The sequence below is a fragment of the Epinephelus fuscoguttatus genome, linkage group LG17 (genome assembly GCF_011397635.1).
Source record: "Epinephelus fuscoguttatus linkage group LG17, E.fuscoguttatus.final_Chr_v1".
In the NCBI taxonomy this organism is placed as follows: domain Eukaryota; kingdom Metazoa; phylum Chordata; class Actinopteri; order Perciformes; family Serranidae; genus Epinephelus; species Epinephelus fuscoguttatus.
The window spans coordinates 14,425,781-14,448,699 of record NC_064768.1 but is presented as its reverse complement, the minus strand read 5'-3'; the positions used below and the strand labels follow the sequence as shown (position 1 = coordinate 14,448,699).

The following is a 22,919-nucleotide window of genomic DNA, read 5'->3' as shown; positions in this document are numbered from 1 at the left end:
CTCACACCAAAGGGATTTAGTTCACTGTCACGGGAGAGTGTGTAAAACTGCCAATATCTGAATGTAAGAAGCTGCAGTAAGAGTATTTTGGGGTACTTTTATAGTACTTTTCTATGAAAAATGACTCAAACCGATTAGTCGACTACTAAAATAGTCACCGATTATTTTAATAGTCGATTAGTCATCAATTAGTCGACTAATCGTGGCAGCCCTAGTGAAAACTAAAGTGAATGCATTAAATTAATCATTGCATTATAGCGTTGTATTCTGTAGAGATAAGTGTTGTAAGTATGACAGGTCAAATCAGGTCAAAGTCAAACCTGAACAATGACATTGGATGTCACCAATGTTTTCAGTACATTTTTGGGTTATCATTTCAATATTTGCCTTCATTTTCTCTTCCTGCGGTTTGTTTGGTGCGTCTGATTATTTGACTGTTTATTTCCTATCATGCTCTAGGACACAGTGATGTTGCCGTGTCTGTGTTGATAAGTAAAATGTTATGTCATAAGCAGCAGAAATGATATGATAACTATGAAAATGAGCCCAAGGTTGCAAATAAAACTTATAAACTTGACAAATACGGATCACACTCCTGAAACTACCTACTACTACATAAACTTTATTCTGTTTCTAATTTGTTGTTTTTTTTAGCTGTTGTAAACAGTTACAGAACATGTAAAGACACACTGCACTGCAAAAAAAAGTCTCTTGCAGCAGTTAGAAAAGAGTCCAAGTGTTAAAAAGAAGTGAAAAAATGTCTAGGGTTAGCAGCTAAGGAGCCCAGGTAACAGATGGGAGTGAGAGAGGACATAAATGTTAACACAGACATGCAGGCTGAAATTAATGTATGTCCACTCAGCACTCTGCTCACTGGCACCTACCTCTGCCTTCCAGTGCTGATGGGAAAGGATGGGAGGACAGGATGAAAGATGGAAAGAAGAAAGAGTTTGATGAGAGGAGATATAAACTGCAGGGACTCGTGAGGGAAAAGAAGAACAAAAGACAAACACGCAGACGCTGGTTTGATTTGACAGACAAAATGTTCTTTATATTTTCAGCGTTTTTTTTATTATTTGATGTGAGTGATTCAGTCCAAAACTATTTACAACTGTTTTTCAGAATTGTTTTTATGAATGTAAGTCTGTTTCTGGTCCGATCTGGATTGCAATGGGATTTATAAAACTTGAAACACAGAATAACATCTGATTTTCATTCTCTGTAATCTGAGGAGATGTAAGACAGTAGATGGCACTTTTGAGACGGCTGACTACTAAAACGGAACGCTCCTGGCCTCACAGTCTAATCCCATGACTCTGTTGTGACCACGAGTCCAATAGCCTCGAGGGCAGCCAGATTGTCGACCCGCTAAAGTTCTTTTGGACCCATATCTGAGGGATTTCCAGACAAAGAAACAACGACTGACGACAAAAGCCTGTGAGCCGTCTCGGACGGGACAGGACGCGCATGGAGGACAGCAGACATTCCTCTCAGTTTAACACACTTCAGTTCCTGTGTGAAAACAAGGATTTGTCAACCTGAACGTGTTGGTGGAGCAAAAGTAAGACAAGTGGAACCCTTCAGGTAGAGCAACGCTGTGCTTTGGTTTAACAGATGCTAAAAACATTCCCTAAAAATATGATCGACAGTTTATAAATGCAATTCAGTAAACAAACTACTGCAATTTTGGTGTTTGAACTATGTAATTTAACTAGTCTGTTATTACTTGAGACCAGAGAGATCCCTATTATACACAAAAATACATGTTGGTTGCAAAATGAGCATTATTTTCTTGTTGTCTTGTCATAACACAACACTACATTACAGGAGCTAGTTTTAAGTACAGTCTTACACTCCCCTCTCCTTTTGAGGATGTCAAAAGATAAGTCATAAATTGTGACCACTTATGAGTATGATTCTGCATTTTTCTTCGCGATGAAGACTTAATCAAGACTAGAGCTGAATCAGTAGGTCAAAATCAGCAACTTATTTGGTTTGATCATATGTCATTTTTCAAGGCAAACATCCTTTGGTTTCAACTTCTCACATAATTCAGGATTTGCTGTTTTTGTTGGCATATATTATAAGTAAATATGTGAATATATTCATGTTTTGGGCTGGGCTATTTTTTTAATATTTCATAGACTAAAACAGTGATACTCAAATCTTGCCTGTAATAGGATGCCCTGTGGCCCACCGACCATTTTCTAATTCACAATGAAAATAAACTGATTCACACTGGGATTTTTTTGTACTTTGAATATGAATAAGGTTCCAGAGTGCATGAAAAACATCAAAATACCTTTTTTGTCTTAAAATTCCACAAACACCTATGCGTACACATGAGCTGCATGGAGCTGCTGCGACTTGATTTGCCTCTTGGCAAAGGTAAGTGAGGTCAACAAAGGTCAAAAGGTTGAAAAAAGGCAATTCATTTATTACATGTACTAATAAATATTACTAACGTTTGTTTATCATCTGGCCCCTGGCCTTCTGTCATTTTACAAAATTGGCCCCCAAGCAAAGTGAGTTAAGTATAGAGACTAGTAGAGACTAAAGGAGTGATTGATGAATCACAAAAGAATGTGGTAAACCACGTTTCTACTCAGGTCTGTGATTAATGAGGCAACAAAACATTACGTGATCATTCTTCTGATGACCAAACACTGACTGATAAGAGTTTAAAATCATTTGTTATTATTTGTGACATGTATTGGACTAAATAATTCATTCATTTAACTAAGAAGAAAAACAGATTTAGTGGAGGAGAAAACAGATTAATTGTGCAGTTGCAAAGAATGACTAGTTTTGTAGTTTTGTTGTTGATTAATCTCTTAGTGGATTCATTCATTCATCTTTTAGTCTATAAAATGAGACATAACAGTAAAAAAAAAAAAAAAAATCAAGAGATCCCAGAGCTATAGGTGATGTCTCCAAATTGTTTGTGTTGTCTAATCAAGAGTAAAATACCAAAAAATATTCAATTAATTTTGGATTAGGAAACATAAAAGCAGCAAATCCTCAAATTTCAGCAGCAGGAAAAAGTGAATGTTTAGTGCTTCTTTGCTTTATTAATCTCTCATATAATAAGTAAATTATTAAAATGGTTTCAGCACTTATTAATCGACATGGAAAACACTTGTTACCGTGGCTGCAGCCCTTTACTCTGCACCTGACTATCTAGATCAGGGGCTTGCACAGAACACACATGATGTGCTTCTGTTTTAAGGGCTCACAGGCCAGAACATTTTGCATGTATTGCCTTACAGTGTCGTGGCTGCAAACACATTTAGCACTGGCTCCCACATTCAGAGCAGGAGTTCAGTCCCGGCGCTTCCTGTTCGCCTGCAGAACCCTGAGAAGCCGCCCAGTCTGGAGTCCAGATGTGAAACCTGACCGAGCCCGGCCCACAACGCTGCTGTTCCTAAAGCGAGGCCAGGTGGTTGTAACTAACTCCCTCACATGCATACACTTAACTTAAATATCACGTGTAGCAATTTGTTTTATGTTTTTCACCTTATCCCAAAGCAGCACTTTCTTTGAAAAGAGGTGTAAGGAATCAAAAATCTGTTTTTGCTTTGTGTTCTGCTTCCAGTTTATAAAAGTTGTTGCTTTCAGGTAACTATTTCCAGCAGTGAGACTCTGTTAGATCAGACAGTCTAATATCTCCAAAGGCAACATTTCTGTGTAATTTAAGCTGGGTGGGATCTGAATTAAACAAAACAACCTTTAGGGTCGTTTAAGGACAGCTGGAGTCCTTCTTATTGAGGTCTGTGCTCCCAATGAGCTGATGTGAACATATTTTTGAGTTTCTTAATACATCATTAAGTATCAGTATTAGTGAGTGTTGTTGAAGTGGGATCTTACCTTCATCAGGTGCTTGTTGACCCATTTTGTGAAGGTCTTTTTCTGAACTCGATCCCGTTCATCTGTGGAGGGACAAATCAAACAGAAGCTCGGGTTAATCGGCTGTAACCATGTAAGAGTTTTTGCATGCTTTAACCTATTAACTACAAATTGTGTACCTGACATTACTCTGGAATATTTTTCCAAAATGATTTTACAGAGACATACTGTAAAACTTACTTCAGATTATGATGATCTATAAATGTAAATATTTTGTCATCTCTATTTCTTTCAAAGTCAAGTTACTGTTGCACATAATCTAACTGCTTTAAAGTGGTCTGCTTAGAAAAAACATTGCAATGCAAAGAGACTATCAATAATGTATAGTCAATCCAATCACCAGAATAAATATTGGGGTTGTACGTTTCTACAAACCACAGATAATTTACATTTGTACATGTACGTATGTAGCAGATACATTGAAATTTTACGTTTCAACAGCATTGTGGTTAACATGTGGTTATGTTTCAGCACAAAAACAACTTGGTTATGGTTAGGAAAAGATCAGGTTTTTATCTGGTTTTGGGGGCACAATCCCCACTGGAAAGGCAGCGATGTCTCAATGAAAACAACTGCTTGGTGGTACTATGCCCGCCGGAAAAAGAGCCATGGGTCGCTAAAAAAACACCCACGTTTGGTGCCTAAAAAGCTGCTGGAAGAGGCAGCAATGACTTCGTAAAAAACTATGTTTTTTTTGGTTTGTTGGTTGTGAACAATATTTTGCAGTTGCAACTTGCCCATCTGTCCCGCCATCCACCATCCCCTCCAACTTCCAACAACAAAGTCTGCTGTCCTCTGGTGTTGCATCACTTAAGAAACATTGATATGATGCGTGTGAAACATGTAAATGTAAAGCAGTCGTGGTTTGCAGAAATATACAATGACAACATTTTCATCTGGAGACTGAGCTGTGAAATTAATGGAAACACACAAACTGTTCGGTCTATGACTTCTTCATAGAAAGGAAAGTCAACTTGTTTCCCATCATTATAGTAAAAAAATAGCCAAAGGGTAACTTTGACTTTATAGTTCTTAGAGGCCTGAGGCAGTACAATTATCTGGTAATCCACAAGAGAAAAAGAATAAATTGGAGCACAGTCATAGAAAATAAACATAATTTTGTGTTGCAGAAATAATAAAATATCTATTTCTGCTTCTTCATCATCCCACAACCCCTGAGATTTACTTTGTGACCCCATAGAAAGGTCCTGACCCATGAGTTGGGAACCACTGCTTCAGAAGATAGTTGGATGTAAACAGAATTTCTATTTAATGAGCTGAAACATCTACAACCACAGTAATGGTCCCACATGGAATCATCACTTAGATTAAAAAAAAGTTTTCCCAGAGTTACAGACAATAAATATTTGTGCTCCCCAAAGCCTGAAACTAGAGCGCTGAGCATCTGACGTCAACACAGACTGCAGAGGACGCTCCAGGTGACACAGAAAGTGACTGCATTCCCTCTTATGTTGGTCTGAAACTAGCCCATCAAAGCAAAACAAAGAAAGGTATCGTGCTTGTCAGGTGAAACATGAGTAAATTACCTCCGACATCCCTCAGATTAGCACCTCTACTGGAACATGTTTCACCTTGTACGACTGGTGCTGTTTTGGTTTTGATTTTACAGTCTGATTATCCCAAACACCACTCACATACCAGCAGGTACTGTACATGTTATGTAACGTTTTCCCTAAATTCTTTCCACCCCATGCAGCAACTCCACCACCAAAGCAACACTTTCACGTCTTCACTGAAGTGCTTCAGCAACTGATGAGGGAGGCTGTCGACACAGAGTGCGGCATGATGTAAGGAAACAAGCCTGTCTTTGAATACATGTGATCAGGATTCAAAACAATGTGACTTTATTGTTATGAACTTTAAAATCTGATGAAACAATGAAACCATTATGTTCTGATTACTTATTAGTCACATCAGTCACACAGTGTTTAAGAGCTTCATCACCTTATCTGGATAAGAACTTTTATCAAAGCTTGTGCAACAGAAGATGTGATCAGATAACGAGAGAACAGAGACACCGAAGAAGACAATATCTCATGGTGCCAACGCCCATTTCAGGGTGGCATTCAGTCAGTGAGTCACAAACACGCTTGTGACTGTCTCTGAACAGAGAAGTGAAATAAAACCACAAAAGCAGAGAAATTCTACTTCGTCATTTCATCATGAGTGCATGACTTTGCATCTAGATTGAACAGAAGATGGATTGTTCTGCAGAAACGTTATTCCTGCCACTCAGGGCAATGTTGTTTCTTCTTGCCATGAAATACAACGAAAGGAATAAAGGTCAAACAGACACTTAACATTCCAAAACCAAAAGGAATGACACAGAAAAGCAAACTTCACTGATCCCTCTTACAAATAATGTGTTTGCTTGGCTGAGGTTTGTAGCCCGGAGCGGCACGCTGAGCTCTGGATGTTTCCTTTCATCTGCTCGGTCAAAGAAACTTTAAAGATGAGGTGTGAGATATCAGGTCGCATGAATGAACATTATTGTTCGTTCACCGTAGTACAGCTGTGTGATATCGGCAACTCATGCTGTCACTCTGTAACTGAATAATACAGCTGTAATGTGGAGTGTCACACAGAAGGAGACAACATGGTGTTTTAGCACTTGAAGAAAAATACATCTGGTTGGAGTGGTGAGTTTTGAAATTCTTTGAAGATAAAAAAACAGATTTACAACTGTTGTTGATTGAGAAAACAAAAAGTCACTTTGCAAGTTATAACAGGCTTTCTGCTAAGCTGCAAGATGCAGAACCAAACTAGTAACATGAAACAGAACGTATCCAATATTCTCACTGCTCAGTCTGTCTTTCGTCTCAAAATGGATGTCAGCACAGTCGACCAATAAAAAGAGGAAAAGCCATGACACATGAAGGGGCGTGGCTCGTTTGATTAAAGGGAGGCAGAAGACCCCCACAGACAAAAGTAGATTCTACACATTAGACATTGAAGAAAACTGAGAAAAAAAAATCTCAATTCACAATTGACCTATTTCTACATCAAAGAATTAAAAATACACACAGATACATACACACTTACAGTCCAGTACTGCTGAAGCAATGTAAAGACGACAAACTCTACCTTTCCTGTGATCCATGGCCTTGAGCATCCCCTGATAGTAGGAGTCCTCTAGGAAGACCCCGTCACTCCCCACACTGTCAGAGGAGTAGTTTCTAAATCTCCGCTCCACTGCCATGCTGGCCTTATCTCAGTGATCAAAAACAAATCAGAAGCCTCTGCAGGTTGAGAGGCAACGCTGTCTACTTTATAAGACTTCTCCTTATTGCCTGAAACACTGCTTCACAGTGTGGGATCCTGTAGTTAAGTGGGAGTGTTCGAGCCACTGAATCAGTTCCTGAACACAAGTCTTACTCCCTTTTTTCCTCCCTTTCTCCCCTTGCCGTCTCTGACATTCTACAGTATGCTCCTCTTTTTTTTTTTCGTCAGCTCTTGCAAAATGCCTGCCTGCGGGCTGCAATGTCAGAAGTTGTCATTCATCATACAGTGATCTGTGGAAAGAGAGGGAAGAATCTCCCCCTTGGCCCGGCCCTCTTATGCACACGCCCTGACCCCACCCACCAAACCACACCTCACCAGAGACCCTCGCTGAGCACCCAACCAAAACAGACCTCTGCACTGATTACATCCAAATGCACAGGCTTTAATTAACATCTGTGAGTCTCTATGTTTATTTTACAGTTGCACTGAAGAGGTATCACAAACCTAACACTGTGTTACTGAGGTGTACTGAGATTTTCTCACACCCCTACGTATATTAGGAGATTCAGGGAGAGGTCAGAGGTCAAGCTAATGTGCTTAAAGACAGTGTTCAAAAACAGGAGCTTTAATTCAGGTCATCTTTGGAAGGATGGTACTAAACACAAAGTGTCTTAACTTGCTTTTCAGAAAGATTGCACAGATCACTAATCAAGAAAAGGGGGCATTCTCTCATTTAGAGCGAGCTGTACTCAAACGGCCCACTGGAGCTTGTTAACCCCAGCTGGACTCCAAGTGCTCAGCCTAGCAGTCACCAGTGTGTGGTCGGAGGCGGGAAGGCTGGACGTGCCACACACAACACCACAGACCCTCAATGAAAAGCCTGTTGCTGAACACAGAGGAGATGGGGCAGTGGAAACAACGCCATTTCTCGACATGGTGCAAGAAAACCTTGAGCATGAGAATCTCTACGTCCATCAGGACACAATTAGGGGAAACTGGCGCTGAGGGGTTTGTTTCCGTACATTAGGAGACAGCAGATGTTTGTTTTGGGTGCGTGGGTGGTGGGGGGTCTACAGGAGCGAATCCAACAGTAGGAAGAATAGAAGCATTTAAAGGTCTCTAATGAGAACAACCTGTGAGACTAACATTTTATTTGAAGCATTTGTTTTGGACTATTTTTCTTAGATGAATTTCCAATGTTGAATAAAGGCTTCAGTGAAGCCAGTAACCAGTGGGTTTCCAAAAACTCTTAATGGAGTAACCACACTGCTGCAGAAAATTATCCCAGACACAAAGCAGCTATTGTGGCTCTCTGTGGATTGACTGGACAGAGTGTCTATGTGCATGGGTGGTAAAAGAAGATTTTTGCATCTTTTTTATGCAATAAAACTTATGTTCAGCTGCACAAATAATCTCTGACAAAAACGGCATTGCTTTTTTGCAAGTGAGGCGTTCAGGTGCTCTAAACAAACACCTCCGCATTTTTCACATTCATGTCCCATAGCACCTAAATACCTGTAACACCTTTCACCCTTGGAAGCATCAGTTTTCCGTGCAGATACATAAGACTGCAAAGGAGAAAGATTTTTTCGATGCCTACACGCAGAGGTGGCTTGTCAGGACTTGAGGAATGAAAGCTGCAGATATCACACCTCTGCCAGAATGCAACTCCATAGGCTGTGTAAGTGGCTCTAGAATCAACAAAGTATACTGTGTGTAAAAAAGAACGTGTGAAAAATAAAGTTTGTCCAAACTACAAATTTTACAGTGTTCTCTTGTAATTGTTTTTCCTTGTCTAACTAGATTTCAACTGTTGCCCAACACTACAGCAACAGTTGTAATTGTTTTTCCTTGTCTAACTAGATTTCAACTGTTGCTGTAGTGTTGGGCAGCTCCCCAAACACTGGATGCAAACTCTTGAATGTGTGCTTAATTCAAAAGGCTCTTGACACAATCACATACAGTAAAATTGGTTTTGAGTTACTGACTTAAAATCCAATTAACAAAGAGCCACAAGCCCTTTTTATGTGATGCAAGATATGACTTTAACAAAAAGGTCTCCTATCAGCAACATGTTGGTGTGTACATACAGTGCAGTACTGTGTGGGTATTTCTGCTTTCCCTGTTACTGATAAGATGCAGTGATAAACCCGAGCACTGAGAGCTGATAGGAGTTTTATGATGACAGTTCTGGCGTGAGAAGCATGCGAGTCTATGCATTCCTGAGGGCGCGCCCACCCTCCTCACAGACAGGGGGAGCCGCCTCTCTGCGATAACAGCACCCCAGCCCGAAAAACTGTCTGCCTGTTCATTTGTGCAAGTGACAGCATGCGATGCCAGTCCCACTGAGGACAGGAATGTTAACTAACACTGAGTATCATCTGGCTTGCAGGTACTGATGGGGTTTGTGATGGAGGAATGATGGTATGAAAGTTGGATAGTTCAGGGAGGATCTCTGCCAAGGTGAGGAATGAAAGCCCCAGGGCATTGTGGGGCAGATCCAACCCAGAGTTGGCAATGAGGAAGGCATGAAAGCATGCACTACAACAGTATAAGATAGAGCTCTGTCTGTTTTTATAACTGTGAGGAATGTATTCCTCTTCACAACAAACTCAGGTGCTGTCAGATGGTGGGAAAAAAAAGCTTTGTGAGATGTGGATGGACAATAAACCTAATGAAAGCAAAAAGCAACAACGCTGAGGCATTTTGCTCTCCGCATTGTGTCTTCTCTCTGTAATTACAAAAGACTAATGACTCCAAGTCACTTTTGCAACAGTGAGTTTTACTGTCAGGGAGTATGCATTCAGAAACGCATGTAATTAGCCACAGGTGGTTTTTACAATCTTGCGGTTATGAATTATGCGAATTAGATAATTACTGAATTTATGATCAGACATGACAGCCAAGGCCAATTAAAGACATGAGCTTATCGCTCAGCACGATTTGTCTCCCTCTTCTGTTGGATAAGCTGCACTACAAAAGATGAGAGAAGTCTGTATATGTAAAACTCTACTATAATAATTTAAAGTGTAAGTAGTAGCTGACAACCCTCTTTGCTCTAAGTCCCAAATCAGATGGTTCAGACTACTGTTAAGAAAGTCCAAGGTCACTTGGGGCCCTGCAGTGTTGACTTATGCTCATGGACACTCACTTTCAAATGTGGAAAGAGTGATTTGTTGGGAGAGTGGTTGCCGTGACAACACAGCACAAACACACAGACACTAAGAGTCCATCAGCGTACTGTTTATAGAGGAGTGGTTTTGGCCTCAAAACTCTGCAGAACTCTTAGTTTCAGAGGAAAAAAACATTTCTCATATATCAAAGTCCATTAAATCAACAGACATTTACAGGACACATTTTCTTTGTGACACATTCAGTGGCTATGATCATTAGGTAAACAAACATTTGGTAAAATTTCCATCAGGTTGAGCCTCTGTCACTGACGGTTATTCAAATGCCAACAGTGATCATGTCATGATGAGAGGTGGGGCATTAATGACATACAGGAAATTGTGGAAAAAGTTCCCAGAGCCAAGGCTGGTATGTTTAAATGGCTTGTTTTGTCCAACCAGCTGTCCAAAGCCCAACAATTTTTACCCTGGTATTATTACCACAAAATATTTGCATTTAGGAACCTGGAAACAGAACTGTTGGCCCTTTTGCTTCATAAAGTACTTACACAATTTGATTATTAAAATTGTTGTCACTTAAAGGGATACTTCCCCTACAAATGACAATTTGTACATCAATTTGTTATGCCTTGAATTTGTAAACTCTGTTTTTCTTACATGCCTCCACACAATAAAGGGCAAACATTGGAGTTACTGAAAGACCATGTTTAGCAACAGCAAAACTGTATCGAAGGATCTGTTGACGCACTCTCTGCAACTCGTCCAGCATAATCCAAGTCTCGTTTATCCAGTCGTATGTTCAGTACTTTCCAAACAAATGCATTTTTGTTAAAACCTTACTATTTAATGGGTGAAATATTCCTTTAATTTTCTGTACTTGAATAACTAGTCATTTCAGCTCTACTTTACAACACAGTGCTCTGTGGGAGGAAAGTTGACCAGGATATTGTCATTATTAATAATGCTCACATACATCTTTGTGCCATCTTTTATAAAAGTGCAACAAAGGTTAATAAACAACGATAAAATTACGTAAATATCAACAACGGGACGACATAAACAAAGCTTTACTCAAAGATCTCCTCAATGCCCACTGTTTTGACCCTCCGGGCTTGTTGTATTGTGGGTGGAGGCATGGAAAAGGTTAACACATCACCATCAGCACCCCGGCAGCCCCTCCCAACCAGAACCTCCTCTTATTACAGACGCTGGGAGATGAGACCGCGGCTGAGCGCCCACACCTACCTGCGCAGCACATTCGGCTGTACAGATGCGACCCCACTTCTCCACAGCTCATTTCATGGATGTAATCATGTCGTCGGTATATCAGTCCCTGCTCCAGCCCGACACACCAGGACGGCACAGCAGCGCGCATCGTATCCTCCACCCCGGCCATCCTGCTGTGTGTTTGTGCCGCGCGTAAACCAACGGCGCGCTGGACTTTTTCTGAAAACGCCCCCTGACTCGCGTGTTTATTGTAAGTGATCCCAGCCCTCAAAACTTTTCTCTATCCGCGCCACATGAAGGAGAAAAAACACAGGGTCGTGTCAGGTTGCAGACACTTTGTCACAAGCCCAGCCCACTTTTGTTCCGTGTGGTGAGATGAACTGGAGAGCTCTCCGCTGCTCCATCCTCCTCTGTTGTCGCTTTCGTGCGTAGCGCGTTATAAACATTTGTGCCATTAAAGCGCGCCTGGGAGGGACATCCCCGAAATAAACACACCGGAGGGTTGTATATACTACGGAGGACTCCACGCTACATCCTTATTTTAGCATGTGCCTCTCCCCAGATTACATAACCCTGCAGGCCCCTTAATGCAAAGCAGAAACTAGAATCAGTTCTGGAAAGTCACATTTGGTGCGATCATTACAAGCAGTGAGAGTCGCTCCTTTCTTTTGTCTCACTGCAGAGAGAGACCTGACAAAGGGCAGAGTGCAGGTTACACATGCAACGTTTGCCTGGGGGTCATAAATTATCACTCCCCCCACATGTACAACAGCTGTGGGTCATAAATATCTCAGTATAGGAGTCTTGTTTTCTGTCCTTACGTAACATTAAGAAATACTGCACATTCACAGCCTTATTACACTGGCTTTTTTTTAAGTTAAGGCAGCATACAAATCACTGAGGCAGTTACCACATTTTATGTCATGCCATAGGACTGTAATTTAAACAGATAAAGAATAACAGTAGAGCTTTTCACGCCAATGAATAATTACCTGTAAATTTCAACTTAGAACATGAAAAGAACATATATATATATGTGTGTGTGTGTGTGTGTGTAAATTGTAGCTTTGTATTTTAAGAAATATTTAGCAAGAGTAAAGATCTCTGTTGCTACACATACTATTGCATCTGTGCACATACAATACCAACACATGCTTTTTGCCTTTAACTGTTTGGCACAAAATATTTAAAAGTCTGGGAAAACAGAATCAATAGCATTCATTAAGTTTTATTAGTATAAGCCAGATTTGGAACCAGTTCATTGTTTTGCAAAACAAATTTTAATTCTTTGCACTAAAGTCCCCGGGGCTAAACTTTGAGCTTTGATTCCTAAACAAATTATATTGCGCTCTTCACCAAATGTAATGTCATTTTAACAAAGATGTAATAATATCTTAAAGGTACAAATATCATGACTGCTTTATAGATTTTGTATTTGTTTGTTAAACAATTGCAACTGCACTTAATTTGTAGGATAACAGAACGAATTTTGTATGTTGCTGTCCTGTCTTGTCCTATAATATAAATGTTGTAAAATAATAAATAGAGTACTTTCATGTTGTATAATGTACTTTTTAATCTTTTGACTTGGGAAATGGTATCAAGTATTTTCAAGTCTAAAGGCTCAAGTCGAGTCTTAAGTCATCAAATTTGTGACTCAAGTCCAAGTCCTGTGACTCGAGTTTACTCCTCTTATAAGCTATAGACTAAATCACAATATTTGTTTACAATAACTTCCAGGCAGAAAACCCATGTCAAATACATACATACATACATACATACATACATGTGGACCTAAAAAAGATCCACCTAAAAAGATCAATATCAGTGTAAGTGTAAGCTATATTTATACTCTACTGACAAAAACAGTAATTTTACTTTGCAGAACATGGAGTTGCTAGTTTAGTGCTGCCTTGATTGGTTCGTGTATAAAGTAAAGCAGTATAAATATTCTACATAGCGTACACTTAAACTGATATTCATGTTTTTAGGATGCTAAAATACACTTTGCTGCGGCCCCATTCACAGCAGTACATTGTTAAACTTATTCTGTGCGGGTACATTTGGTTCATTAAAGATGCTAGCAAAGCAACACTGTACATAAAATTTCAGATAGGTTTCACCATTGTGTTTAACTTTATATCTTTACACGTTACAGCTGAAAATGACAGCAGAAATGATTTTACATATCTGTGATCAAAATCGATTGCAACTGTCTACCTACGTAGAAGTGATTGTTGTTGTCTGCACAGCATCACAGTGATTCAGTCCATTGCCTTTTATGCAATTTCAAATTCTGCTGTGGGTGTAGTCAGTTTTTAAAAAAACGGGTTTGCATTTCTGACAGTGATACATAGAGCAGGAATTTTAGCTATCCATCTGCGTAGTTCTCTGGATCACAGCTGTATTATTAAATGGCACTCAAATGTTGCAGCAAACCACAGTTTGTGTTTAAGAGCGAGAAAACTGATTTCAGTATCACCAATATATAAAATCAATACGTAATTGAGAGGGTTTTCGCAGCTATACCGTCACACCACCTGGATGGCATTACTAGCGACAATCACAGAATGACTGCTGCAGCGAGCTAACTCCCACTCGCAGTGGCCATGATGCATGTTATCATGGCTAGAAGTTGTTCTGACAGCAAAGCCAACACTGTATAACATCAAAGGCGAGACAACTACATCGCAAAATATTAAAATTTCACCACCTCTAAATTGACCCTGATATGAAATGCTGTACTAAAGCTCACTGAGTCAATGGAGTGTTCGACTAAAACACAAGTACCTCTTGTATTTCACGTAATGTTGCATTTTTTTCTTAAATTTTTCTCAGTTAGTTACCAGTCAATGGGTGTTGGCTTTCAAAAGCAAAATTAACCAAAACTGCCATCCCTTGCTCAGAATTTTCTGAGTTGGTGCCAATTTTCCTAAAAGGAGGGATCCAGACTTTATCCCAAAGCGTGTCGAGGAGACACGGTCACTGGTCCTTCACCCCCTGAAACATAAACACAGATCAGGGCCGAGCTTGTGCCCCAACATGGGCACACGGAGTACTGTGTGACACAGTGATAAGCCTCGTTACTATGGTTTACCACTCATGTGTTTCATGTTTCGTTGGTTATTGTAAAGGGCATGTCGGGACATAGTGGGCGTGCATTGTTTTCAACACTTGGCATCCTTCAAGGTTTTTTACTGTTAAGTTAAAGCAGAGTAGGCTGTCCTCCCTCCTCAAGTCTGTTATTACTGCCACAGTGAATGGAGACAGGAAAGTGAGTCACAGCTGCACACCACCGGCCAAAATCTAAACCCAATCTTACAATGTGCTGTATGCGGCATGTGGTTTTGCAGACACAGCCGCCAGTCTAGTGGGTCCTCCATGAACACTGCTGTAGATTTGGGTGTGGCTTCCTAAATGGATTAGACATATTCAGTGTTGTGAAGTGAATAGAGCTTCCTAATCTTTTTGAATCTTCAAAGAACCTTGTGCAAAATCATTGACGGAAATCTCCCGAAGCGTCAGACACAACAAGAGACGGCATTACAGAGTGTTGAGGAAAAGATCAACAGAAGCCTTGGGCAGAACTCGTAACGGTTTATGATTTATAGAAACACATAATCACTTAGTACAAATGACTCTCATTATCTAGGCACCAACAGAGTGCTCAGATTCTCTTAAAGGTCCCGAGGATCAGTGTGAGGCCCTGTGAAGGAAAACCATAGACCTCCTCCTCAAGTTTGTTATGACTGTATCCAGGATACACAGTCCGCTGTCCCCAGTGTTGAGTTTACTACCATTTGCCGGCCGCCATGTGTGACGCTCTGTGAGCTTTTTTTAAACCTGGCCCTGGGTAAAATCCCTTTTACCTACTTTCACCTTCCCACTGTGTCAAAGGCACCTTGATGCTCCTGCAAACTATAACCCTGACTTACGTGACTGGACAAGCATTACATCAAGCATGTGACATTGCAGATGTTTGGAAGTGTTGTCATTATTTACATTACAGGTCCGGTACAAATCAAACAGCCAGAAATCGATCGCAACACCTCCCCCTCTACTGAAAATACATCATTGAAGTGCAGGCAAGTGCTGGGAAGAGGGAATATGACCGTTGCTGATGTACAGGGTGTAGACTTATTGTCTGCACTGCGGCAAATACATGGCTGAAAGCAGAGCTCTTCAAATGCAAATCGGCCGGATATTGACAGAAGGTAGAGATAGCATGCAACCTTGTTTTGCAATGCAATGTTTGCCCTCAATTTACCAGTCAAACCTCTCTTCTAGGCAACCTTTATTTGATCAGTGCTTCAGCTGTGCACTTAACAGAATAATGTATTTTTCATTTTTGCTTTTTTTCCTATATGATTTGTATATTAAGCCCCCTCATTTTCCTTTTAGGAGAAAGTTCTTGGGTCTACTTCTTCCTTTTGTTGCTACTATCAAAGCCACTCATCCTGTCATAACAAACTCGTCAAATCATTGTTGTAAAAATGACTTATCTACTCAAGGTGTGTCCTCCTTGACTTCCTTTAAGGGAAAAGTACTGGCTTCAGTTTAGCAAAACAGCTAGCCATGTCAGGGTGGTGTGCATCCTGTTACGAACAGTTTTAAATGCCAGCTCTGTGCAGGTAGAGGAGTTATGATGTGCCTGTGGGCTACTTTATCGATTTTAGGCTGCTTCATTGTCCAAAGTTAATTTCAGAGTGTCTGTAAGCCAAACTGGTTTCTCCCCATACTTTTAGGTGGTAAAAAACACAACTGCCCTTTATCTTCACCTGCACACCGTCAGTCAGTCATCCTTTAATTTGCCTAAGGGTTTGTCGTCTGCAGAGGTGTGTTTGACAGCCACCATTGTGCCAAGCTGTGTCAACAGTAAAACAGGCCTGTGCGGGGTGTGTCTGGTAACATTAAAAGTCACACATGCCTGCAGGTAACCTTCAGGCTATTCAGTGAAGCGAAAAGAGAGTACCTCTGGCAGCACATGTTTGGTATGTAAAGAGGATATGCTTAGCTTTTAGCAATGGGAGCTTTCCAAAAAAAAAACTGGCTGAACAAGTCTACTAAACAATACATGAGTAAATATTTATGAAGATAGATAGTCAAGGGCTAAATCACCTTAAAGGAGCCACACAAATAAAGCCAGATCTCTACCAATACACAGCTTGGATGAAATGATGGAGCATTTCTTTAAAGGCACTATTCAAGAAAAAAAAAAACCCAAGAGGGAGAGCAGAGCTGATGCTGAGGTGTGCACATCTGAGCTCTGACAAAGCCAAAAAAAACCCTCCGGTCGACCAGAATACTCCACCTCTGACGTCATCACATCACAGCCAGCACTTACAGGGTTAACTGCAACATCTCCATACCACAGGAAACTGAGACGTGTGAGGGAAAAAGAGGGGGGAGTGAGGAAGAGAGAGTGTGTGTGCCACAAAAACACACAGTACAGGAGAGAGCAGTGACGATGGACGTGAACAGCCGGCAAGAAACTATTTCTACAGAAAAAGCTTTGAGCTACCTTCCTCTTAAGGCACTACCACAACCTCTCCTGAAGTAAGCCTCGTATAGCGATGAGTTCTCAGCTTTTCTTACCTTGCTTCTTCCGCACTCTCCACTGCCAGGCAAGGATTAAGGTAACAATGTGTCCCACAACCACCAGGGCTGGGAACGCATTTCCAGGGGGGCTTGCCGGCATCTGGCCTGGTACAAAGTGGACAGTCCCAGGCTCTGAAGACAGACGGGAGGGCTGGGGAGGCGGAGGAGGGGGGGCTGAAAGGTGAGGGGGGAGTGGAGGGGGGTGTGCGCCTAGGCGTGTGGTGCCATCCCGGACTTTAAAACCAGCGCTGCAGCCAAGTTGTCCGTGACTTTTTACGACAGAGAGAAGAACGAAACAGCACCCCTCCCTCTCCTCTCTTCCCTGTGACTCAGTCCTCTGGCAGAAGTGGCTGGTCTCCCTCCCTCCCTCTCTCCCTCCCCCTTTTCCTGGTACTTTACTCTAACAATTCTGCTCTTTCTCTTCTACACACTCTTCTTTGTCATTTTAAGTTGTACTTATTTTAAGATTAGTTCTAATTCTCCCAGCACGAGCAACTTTGCAGCCTTGAAGTAGTTAGAAAGAAGTTTTGTCCTCCATGGCTCAAGTGACTCCGCTGGTTTTGCCCAACAGGAACTGGCTCAGTGCTTTCCTCGCTCGCTGCAGCCTATCTGCAGGAGTTAATAATATATGAGGCCGTTTTGTGTGGCACACACACACACACACACACACACACACACACACTCAGACCAGTCAGCCTTGATAAGAAGCAAAACTAAGCACGAGTGAGATCCACCTTGGGCCAGTGTCAAAGTTTCCAACTCATTCACTCCATAGGATTTTCTTCTACCCATTGAAGCCCCTTCAGTTATTTTCCACCATGCTTTATGAGTCACAGATCATCCAGGGCCAACCCCTTCCTCCTTTTCCATAATGTTTATACTGAAACCATGCCTCCCACGTTTATTTTTCCCCTATGCAGAATAATCCACTCGCTATCAATCCATTCTCATTATGCAACTTCACTATGTTTCCCCCGATGTTAATTGCTTCCTTATGCTTGGACTGCACTGCCAGTGCATATAAACTTCCCAGAAACCTATTTAACTGGATACTGTTTTACCACTAACTGTTTCAAATCTCCCTTATTTTTAACCCTTAAATCGGAAAGTGCTTTTCATTTTTCCTCTAGACAAGCCCTGTTATTAAAACACTGGGGAGCCTTGGAGAAAAATATATGCTTTAACTAGAGTGAGCCCCTCCTGACAACGTCACTTTAAATACAGAGATTCTGAACATTTTCAAACCTGCCAGTCAGCTGGAACTACAACCTCTATGTCACTGTGTGCTCACCAGTAAATTCCTCTTTGAGCATCTCACCTGGCTGTAAGCTGTTGACACTTGGCAGATCTTCTCTAATAAGCCTAACTATAACAGCACACAACACACCTGCTTGCATCACTCTTGAGACATCAAAACCATATTGCTGCGGGCAAAACGACATCTCTGTCAGAGTTTGTGTTGCCAGAACATCACAGAGGGAACATTAGTTGGTGTGCACTGGAAACAGTGTCACGCAGAAACCCAACACCAAGACTAGTGATCACGCACTGACTGCAATGCCACACGCCAATCGTGCTCCATAAAACAAGCAGAAATAGACGTTAAGCCGCCTGGACCTCAAGCTGCCTTTGGGATGAGCACAGCATCAACTTATGTACGGAGGAGAATTCAGAACAGTCTTTTGATGTACAGGCCTTTGACATAACAAAAAGCACAGAGTATGCCCTGACAGAATTAAGTTAATACATTTAAAGGCATACTTCACATGCAAAATTATCATTTGTGTATCAATTACTCCCCATGTGTTACGTTATATTCGTGAAGAAAACTTTGTGAACGGAGAATCCAAAAAAGTCGAACATTCTTCATGAATTGAAGTCACTGGGGTCCGCGTTTAACAACAGCAAAAGTATATCAGAACATTTGTTTACAAACTCTCACACAACCCATGCAGTATAATCCAAGTCTCAGTTATCCAGTCGTACACATCATTTGCATTTTCACTAAAATTTTCACAATATAAAACACTCCCACCTGGAAGCAGCATACCTTGAGTGTGTGCGAGCACACAGAGTTCAAACACATGCACATGCTAAGGGACATGTGCATGAGACTGTTTGTACTGACGTGTTTAAAATCATATTGTTTTAACCGAAATGCATGTGCTTGGGGAAGTACTGAGCTTTAAACTGTATAAATGAACTTGGATTATACTGCGTGAGTTGTTTGTAAACTGATGTTTTCTATTTGTATTGTTAGATGTGTTCCCCGACTACTTAAATTTATTAAGAATGTTGAGCATTTCTGGTTTGTCAGGTGAGCATGGAGGCACACGAGAAAAATAGTTTTCTTCATGAATTAAGGTAACGTAGTGCATAGTTGTTATACAAATGGTCATTTTGTGGTTGAAGTATTCCTTTAAAGTCTCCTCAAAAGTAGTGCAGTAGGGAACAGAGGCTAAAGTACACTCTTAACAAAAGAAAGGGTGATTGTATGAGTGATTTTCATCTGGCAGTTAATTCTGGGTGAGACCTCATATGATCCCAGTTTCAAAATGTCAACCAAATCCCCAAAGCTTTAGAAAACTGGCAGCATAATTTGGCAATTACTAACAGTGAAGACTGAGTAAAGGGAATAAAACCAAGGCAGCAGTACAAACGTCTGGAATAAATTCATTCCAGCACTCCTTTATGGGAGGAGTCAGCCCCCTCCCACTCTCTTCACATGGTATGTGTTTGCTCAATGATTCCCATATTGTGATGCATACTCTGCATACCCACACGGAGGCAATAAAGCCAAACTTCACATCCATACACAGTCTGTTAAGTAAAAAGTTCTTTTGATTTGACTTAAAATGCCTCAATCACTAATGACAAAGATTTCCCAAAGAGCACAGGTAAGTGAGCAATGATAGGAATGTCAGAGATGTTTTTAATCTTCTAACAAGATACTGATGCCGGGAGTGGCACTATCCTCAGATGACATGCATAATAATGCAGGAAATTCAACTCTGCTTAGTTTTCTTCCTGTCACAGCATCCCCTAATGCACTGATATAGAGTTTAAAATGAAAAGTTTCTACAAAAAGCAAACCTACCATCTCGTGGTCCTGGACAAAAACAGCAGCATAAGTCCATCTTTGCTCAGCGTCTTCACAACTTTTAGAGAAAATACTGAACTGCCAAGGAGTCAAATCTGACCTCACGACATTGTGTTCTGATGAAAACCAGGGGGGCGTGCTAAAAAAGCACGGAGAAAAAATAAAAAAGAGAACCAGAGGCTCGGCTGGGAAGTGAAAACTAGACAGCGTTGCGAGTTTGACTTAATTTGTGAGGCTTTCCTCAGTGGAAACAGCATATCATGCGTGGTGGTTTCTGACGAGCGCCACTGGATGGAATCCATGTGCAGAGCTGCAGAAACTCCCAGGGACACATTTTCTTACAGGATTTAGACAAAGAGCGGAAAACATGATTTATGCCAGCAAGCTACTATAACAAAGGCTTCTCTGTGGAAAAACTGGAGACAGTTAAAACATGCCCCCACATCCACAGGATATGGATCATACTGTTTGACTATAACAGCAATGACTTTGATTTAAAACTAAAACGTGAGAGCTGGACCAGCTTACTGATATTAGAAAACAAATCATATTAACATATTGGCTTTATTAGCACACATCTGTACAGCTCTGTCTTTGTACAAATATAAAGCTTTATGTTGGCCGTATTTCTTGTTATGGTTTAGTTACTGTGATTTAAGAACATTAACTGAATACTATTCCTCGTACCACCCAGTTACAGTTAGTTTTATGATACATTAAAGATAGACAGTGTTAAATTATTAATCAAATGAAGAAAATGATCATTCACAAGCAAAAATGCAAAAAATATTTACTACAATTCAAGTTTCTCAAATATTATTATTTACTGCTTTCTTTGTTTTATATAACTGCATCATGAATATCTTTAATTTGGGACTCTCAGTCAAACAAAACAAATTAAAATAAATATGTGTTCTTGGGCTCTCATCTTGGGGCTTCACTATTCTTTTACATTTTATCAACAAAATGATTTATCCCTTCAGTATTGGAAGAAAAAAAATCATCACTTGCACGCAGATAAATAATAATACCAAGCAAAACTAAAATGTTTTATCTACTCAAGGCAGCATACAGTCTGTGCATCTTTAGGGCGTGTTATCTATGCAGCTGTGCATAATTTCTGAGCCCACCCAGGCCTGGTGCTTCACTCTGATGCCCTGTATTCACCCGTAAGAATCTTAATCGGGGGCGAGACGCGGAGCAGCCAGTCAGGGGCTCTCCTTGCTGCCCACACCCCCTGGATTAAACACCAGGGAACATGATCCCAGACAGTGCCAGGCGGCGTGGGTGGTGTCTACCTCAAGGTTTATGGTGTAAAGTTATGAACTATAATTTGCTTCAGTCTTATTCTCTACATAAACACTTGCTGTACGCCTGAGCTCAAAATAAACCAGACACAGTGTGCAATTCCGGTGAAAAATAAATAAATACAATCTTAGGTACACTTAAAACAATGTGTTGTCACTTCAACACAAAGGCCTGTCCCAGACTGTTATCTGATACAGTGAGAGACACACCCATACCTGCTTCATCCTCTTTGGTCCTCTACACAAGCTCAGACTCACCATTAAGTATTTCTGTGCTGACACCTTTTGGTAAGAAGACAGAACTGTTCCCTACCTTGGCCGTGTTGAATCAAAGCCTCCATGAAGTCTCTAGTATAACTCACTTCCATCGTAGCTCAGTGGTTTCTTGTTGATTTCTCTTATATCACGTAATAAATGCCACACATAGTACTATGAGACAGCGGGTTAGTGACTGTGTGCTGCTGTGGCTGCTCCATTCAAATACAGTATGGTCTTTTTAAATGTTGGAGTTTACTTTCATTGCAGGCTGGGCTAAAACACAGGAGGGCAGATGAAAGGTGGCAACTGCCACATGTTCTCATCTGGACTGCTTCTGCTGCTTCGCCCTTCTTGCGGAGGCACAGGCAGGAAAAGCTGAGTGTGGCTTAATTGGACTCACATTTCCCAGTCTCTCTGCTTAGTCATATATCAGCCTCAACAATGGAAAATTCTCAGGCAGGCTGCATATTAAGGTAAAGCCTGGAACTTAAATATGTGGCTTCTGTACAGGCACTGATCATCATCAAGCTGTGTGAGGCTTCATAAATATTTATATGGGAATTCTGGCAAATGCTGCACGTTCTGCAAGATGAAGAGAAAACCACTGTACGATCTGTGCACGTAAATAATGTGCAATTCAGTAGCAGGACAGTATTTAAAGCAGATCACTTTTCCCCCAGCAGGTGGCAGAATGAACTCCATCAGTCATTTATGTGCAAACATAACTCAGTATCAACAATATCTACATAAACGTACAGGATACTAAAGTTAAGTCCCAAAATTCCAGTTGTTTAAAATCTGCAAATTTGTTCATGGATTTAATTCTGCACAAGCCATGAAAAACAAACTAAAGGCTTGACTAATACCTAATATAGGCCCAACTTCCTTGAACTAAACTGTATGTGTATATGCATGTATATCTATTTACATGCCTTGATTTTGTTAAAGTTGGTCTGACTGGGTGCATGCGTTCATGTGTCAGTATAGACTATAAATAAACACTCTAGGATAACTGCCTACGTCTGTACTTGTATGGAACAAGCATGTATCAGCATTACTAAACTGATGATCTGCTACCTTGGCCTAAATAAGCATGAACTAAGTCACAGCTTCCGGTTTTATTTCACCCCTAAACATATCTTAGGAAGC

At 40.8% G+C, this 22,919-nt stretch overlaps 1 protein-coding gene across 11 annotated transcripts in view; it reads right to left on the bottom strand.

Annotated features, from left to right (window-relative positions):
• pleca (plectin a) overlaps positions 1–22,919 on the bottom strand; it is a 141,625-nt gene that overhangs the window by 42,198 nt on the left and 76,508 nt on the right. For 2 of the 11 annotated variants that reach the window (XM_049602641.1, XM_049602647.1), the window contains 2 exons: positions 3,868–3,929; positions 885–899 (listed from right to left, as the gene is read on the bottom strand). In XM_049602641.1, the coding sequence (XP_049458598.1) occupies positions 885–899; positions 3,868–3,929 (77 nt within the window). Of the gene's footprint in view, positions 1–884; positions 900–3,867; positions 3,930–7,011; positions 7,218–11,525; positions 11,928–17,102; positions 17,256–20,202; positions 20,284–22,919 lie in introns of those variants that run through there. The other 9 variants (XM_049602649.1, XM_049602651.1, XM_049602650.1 and 6 more) reach the window with 8 other exon arrangements.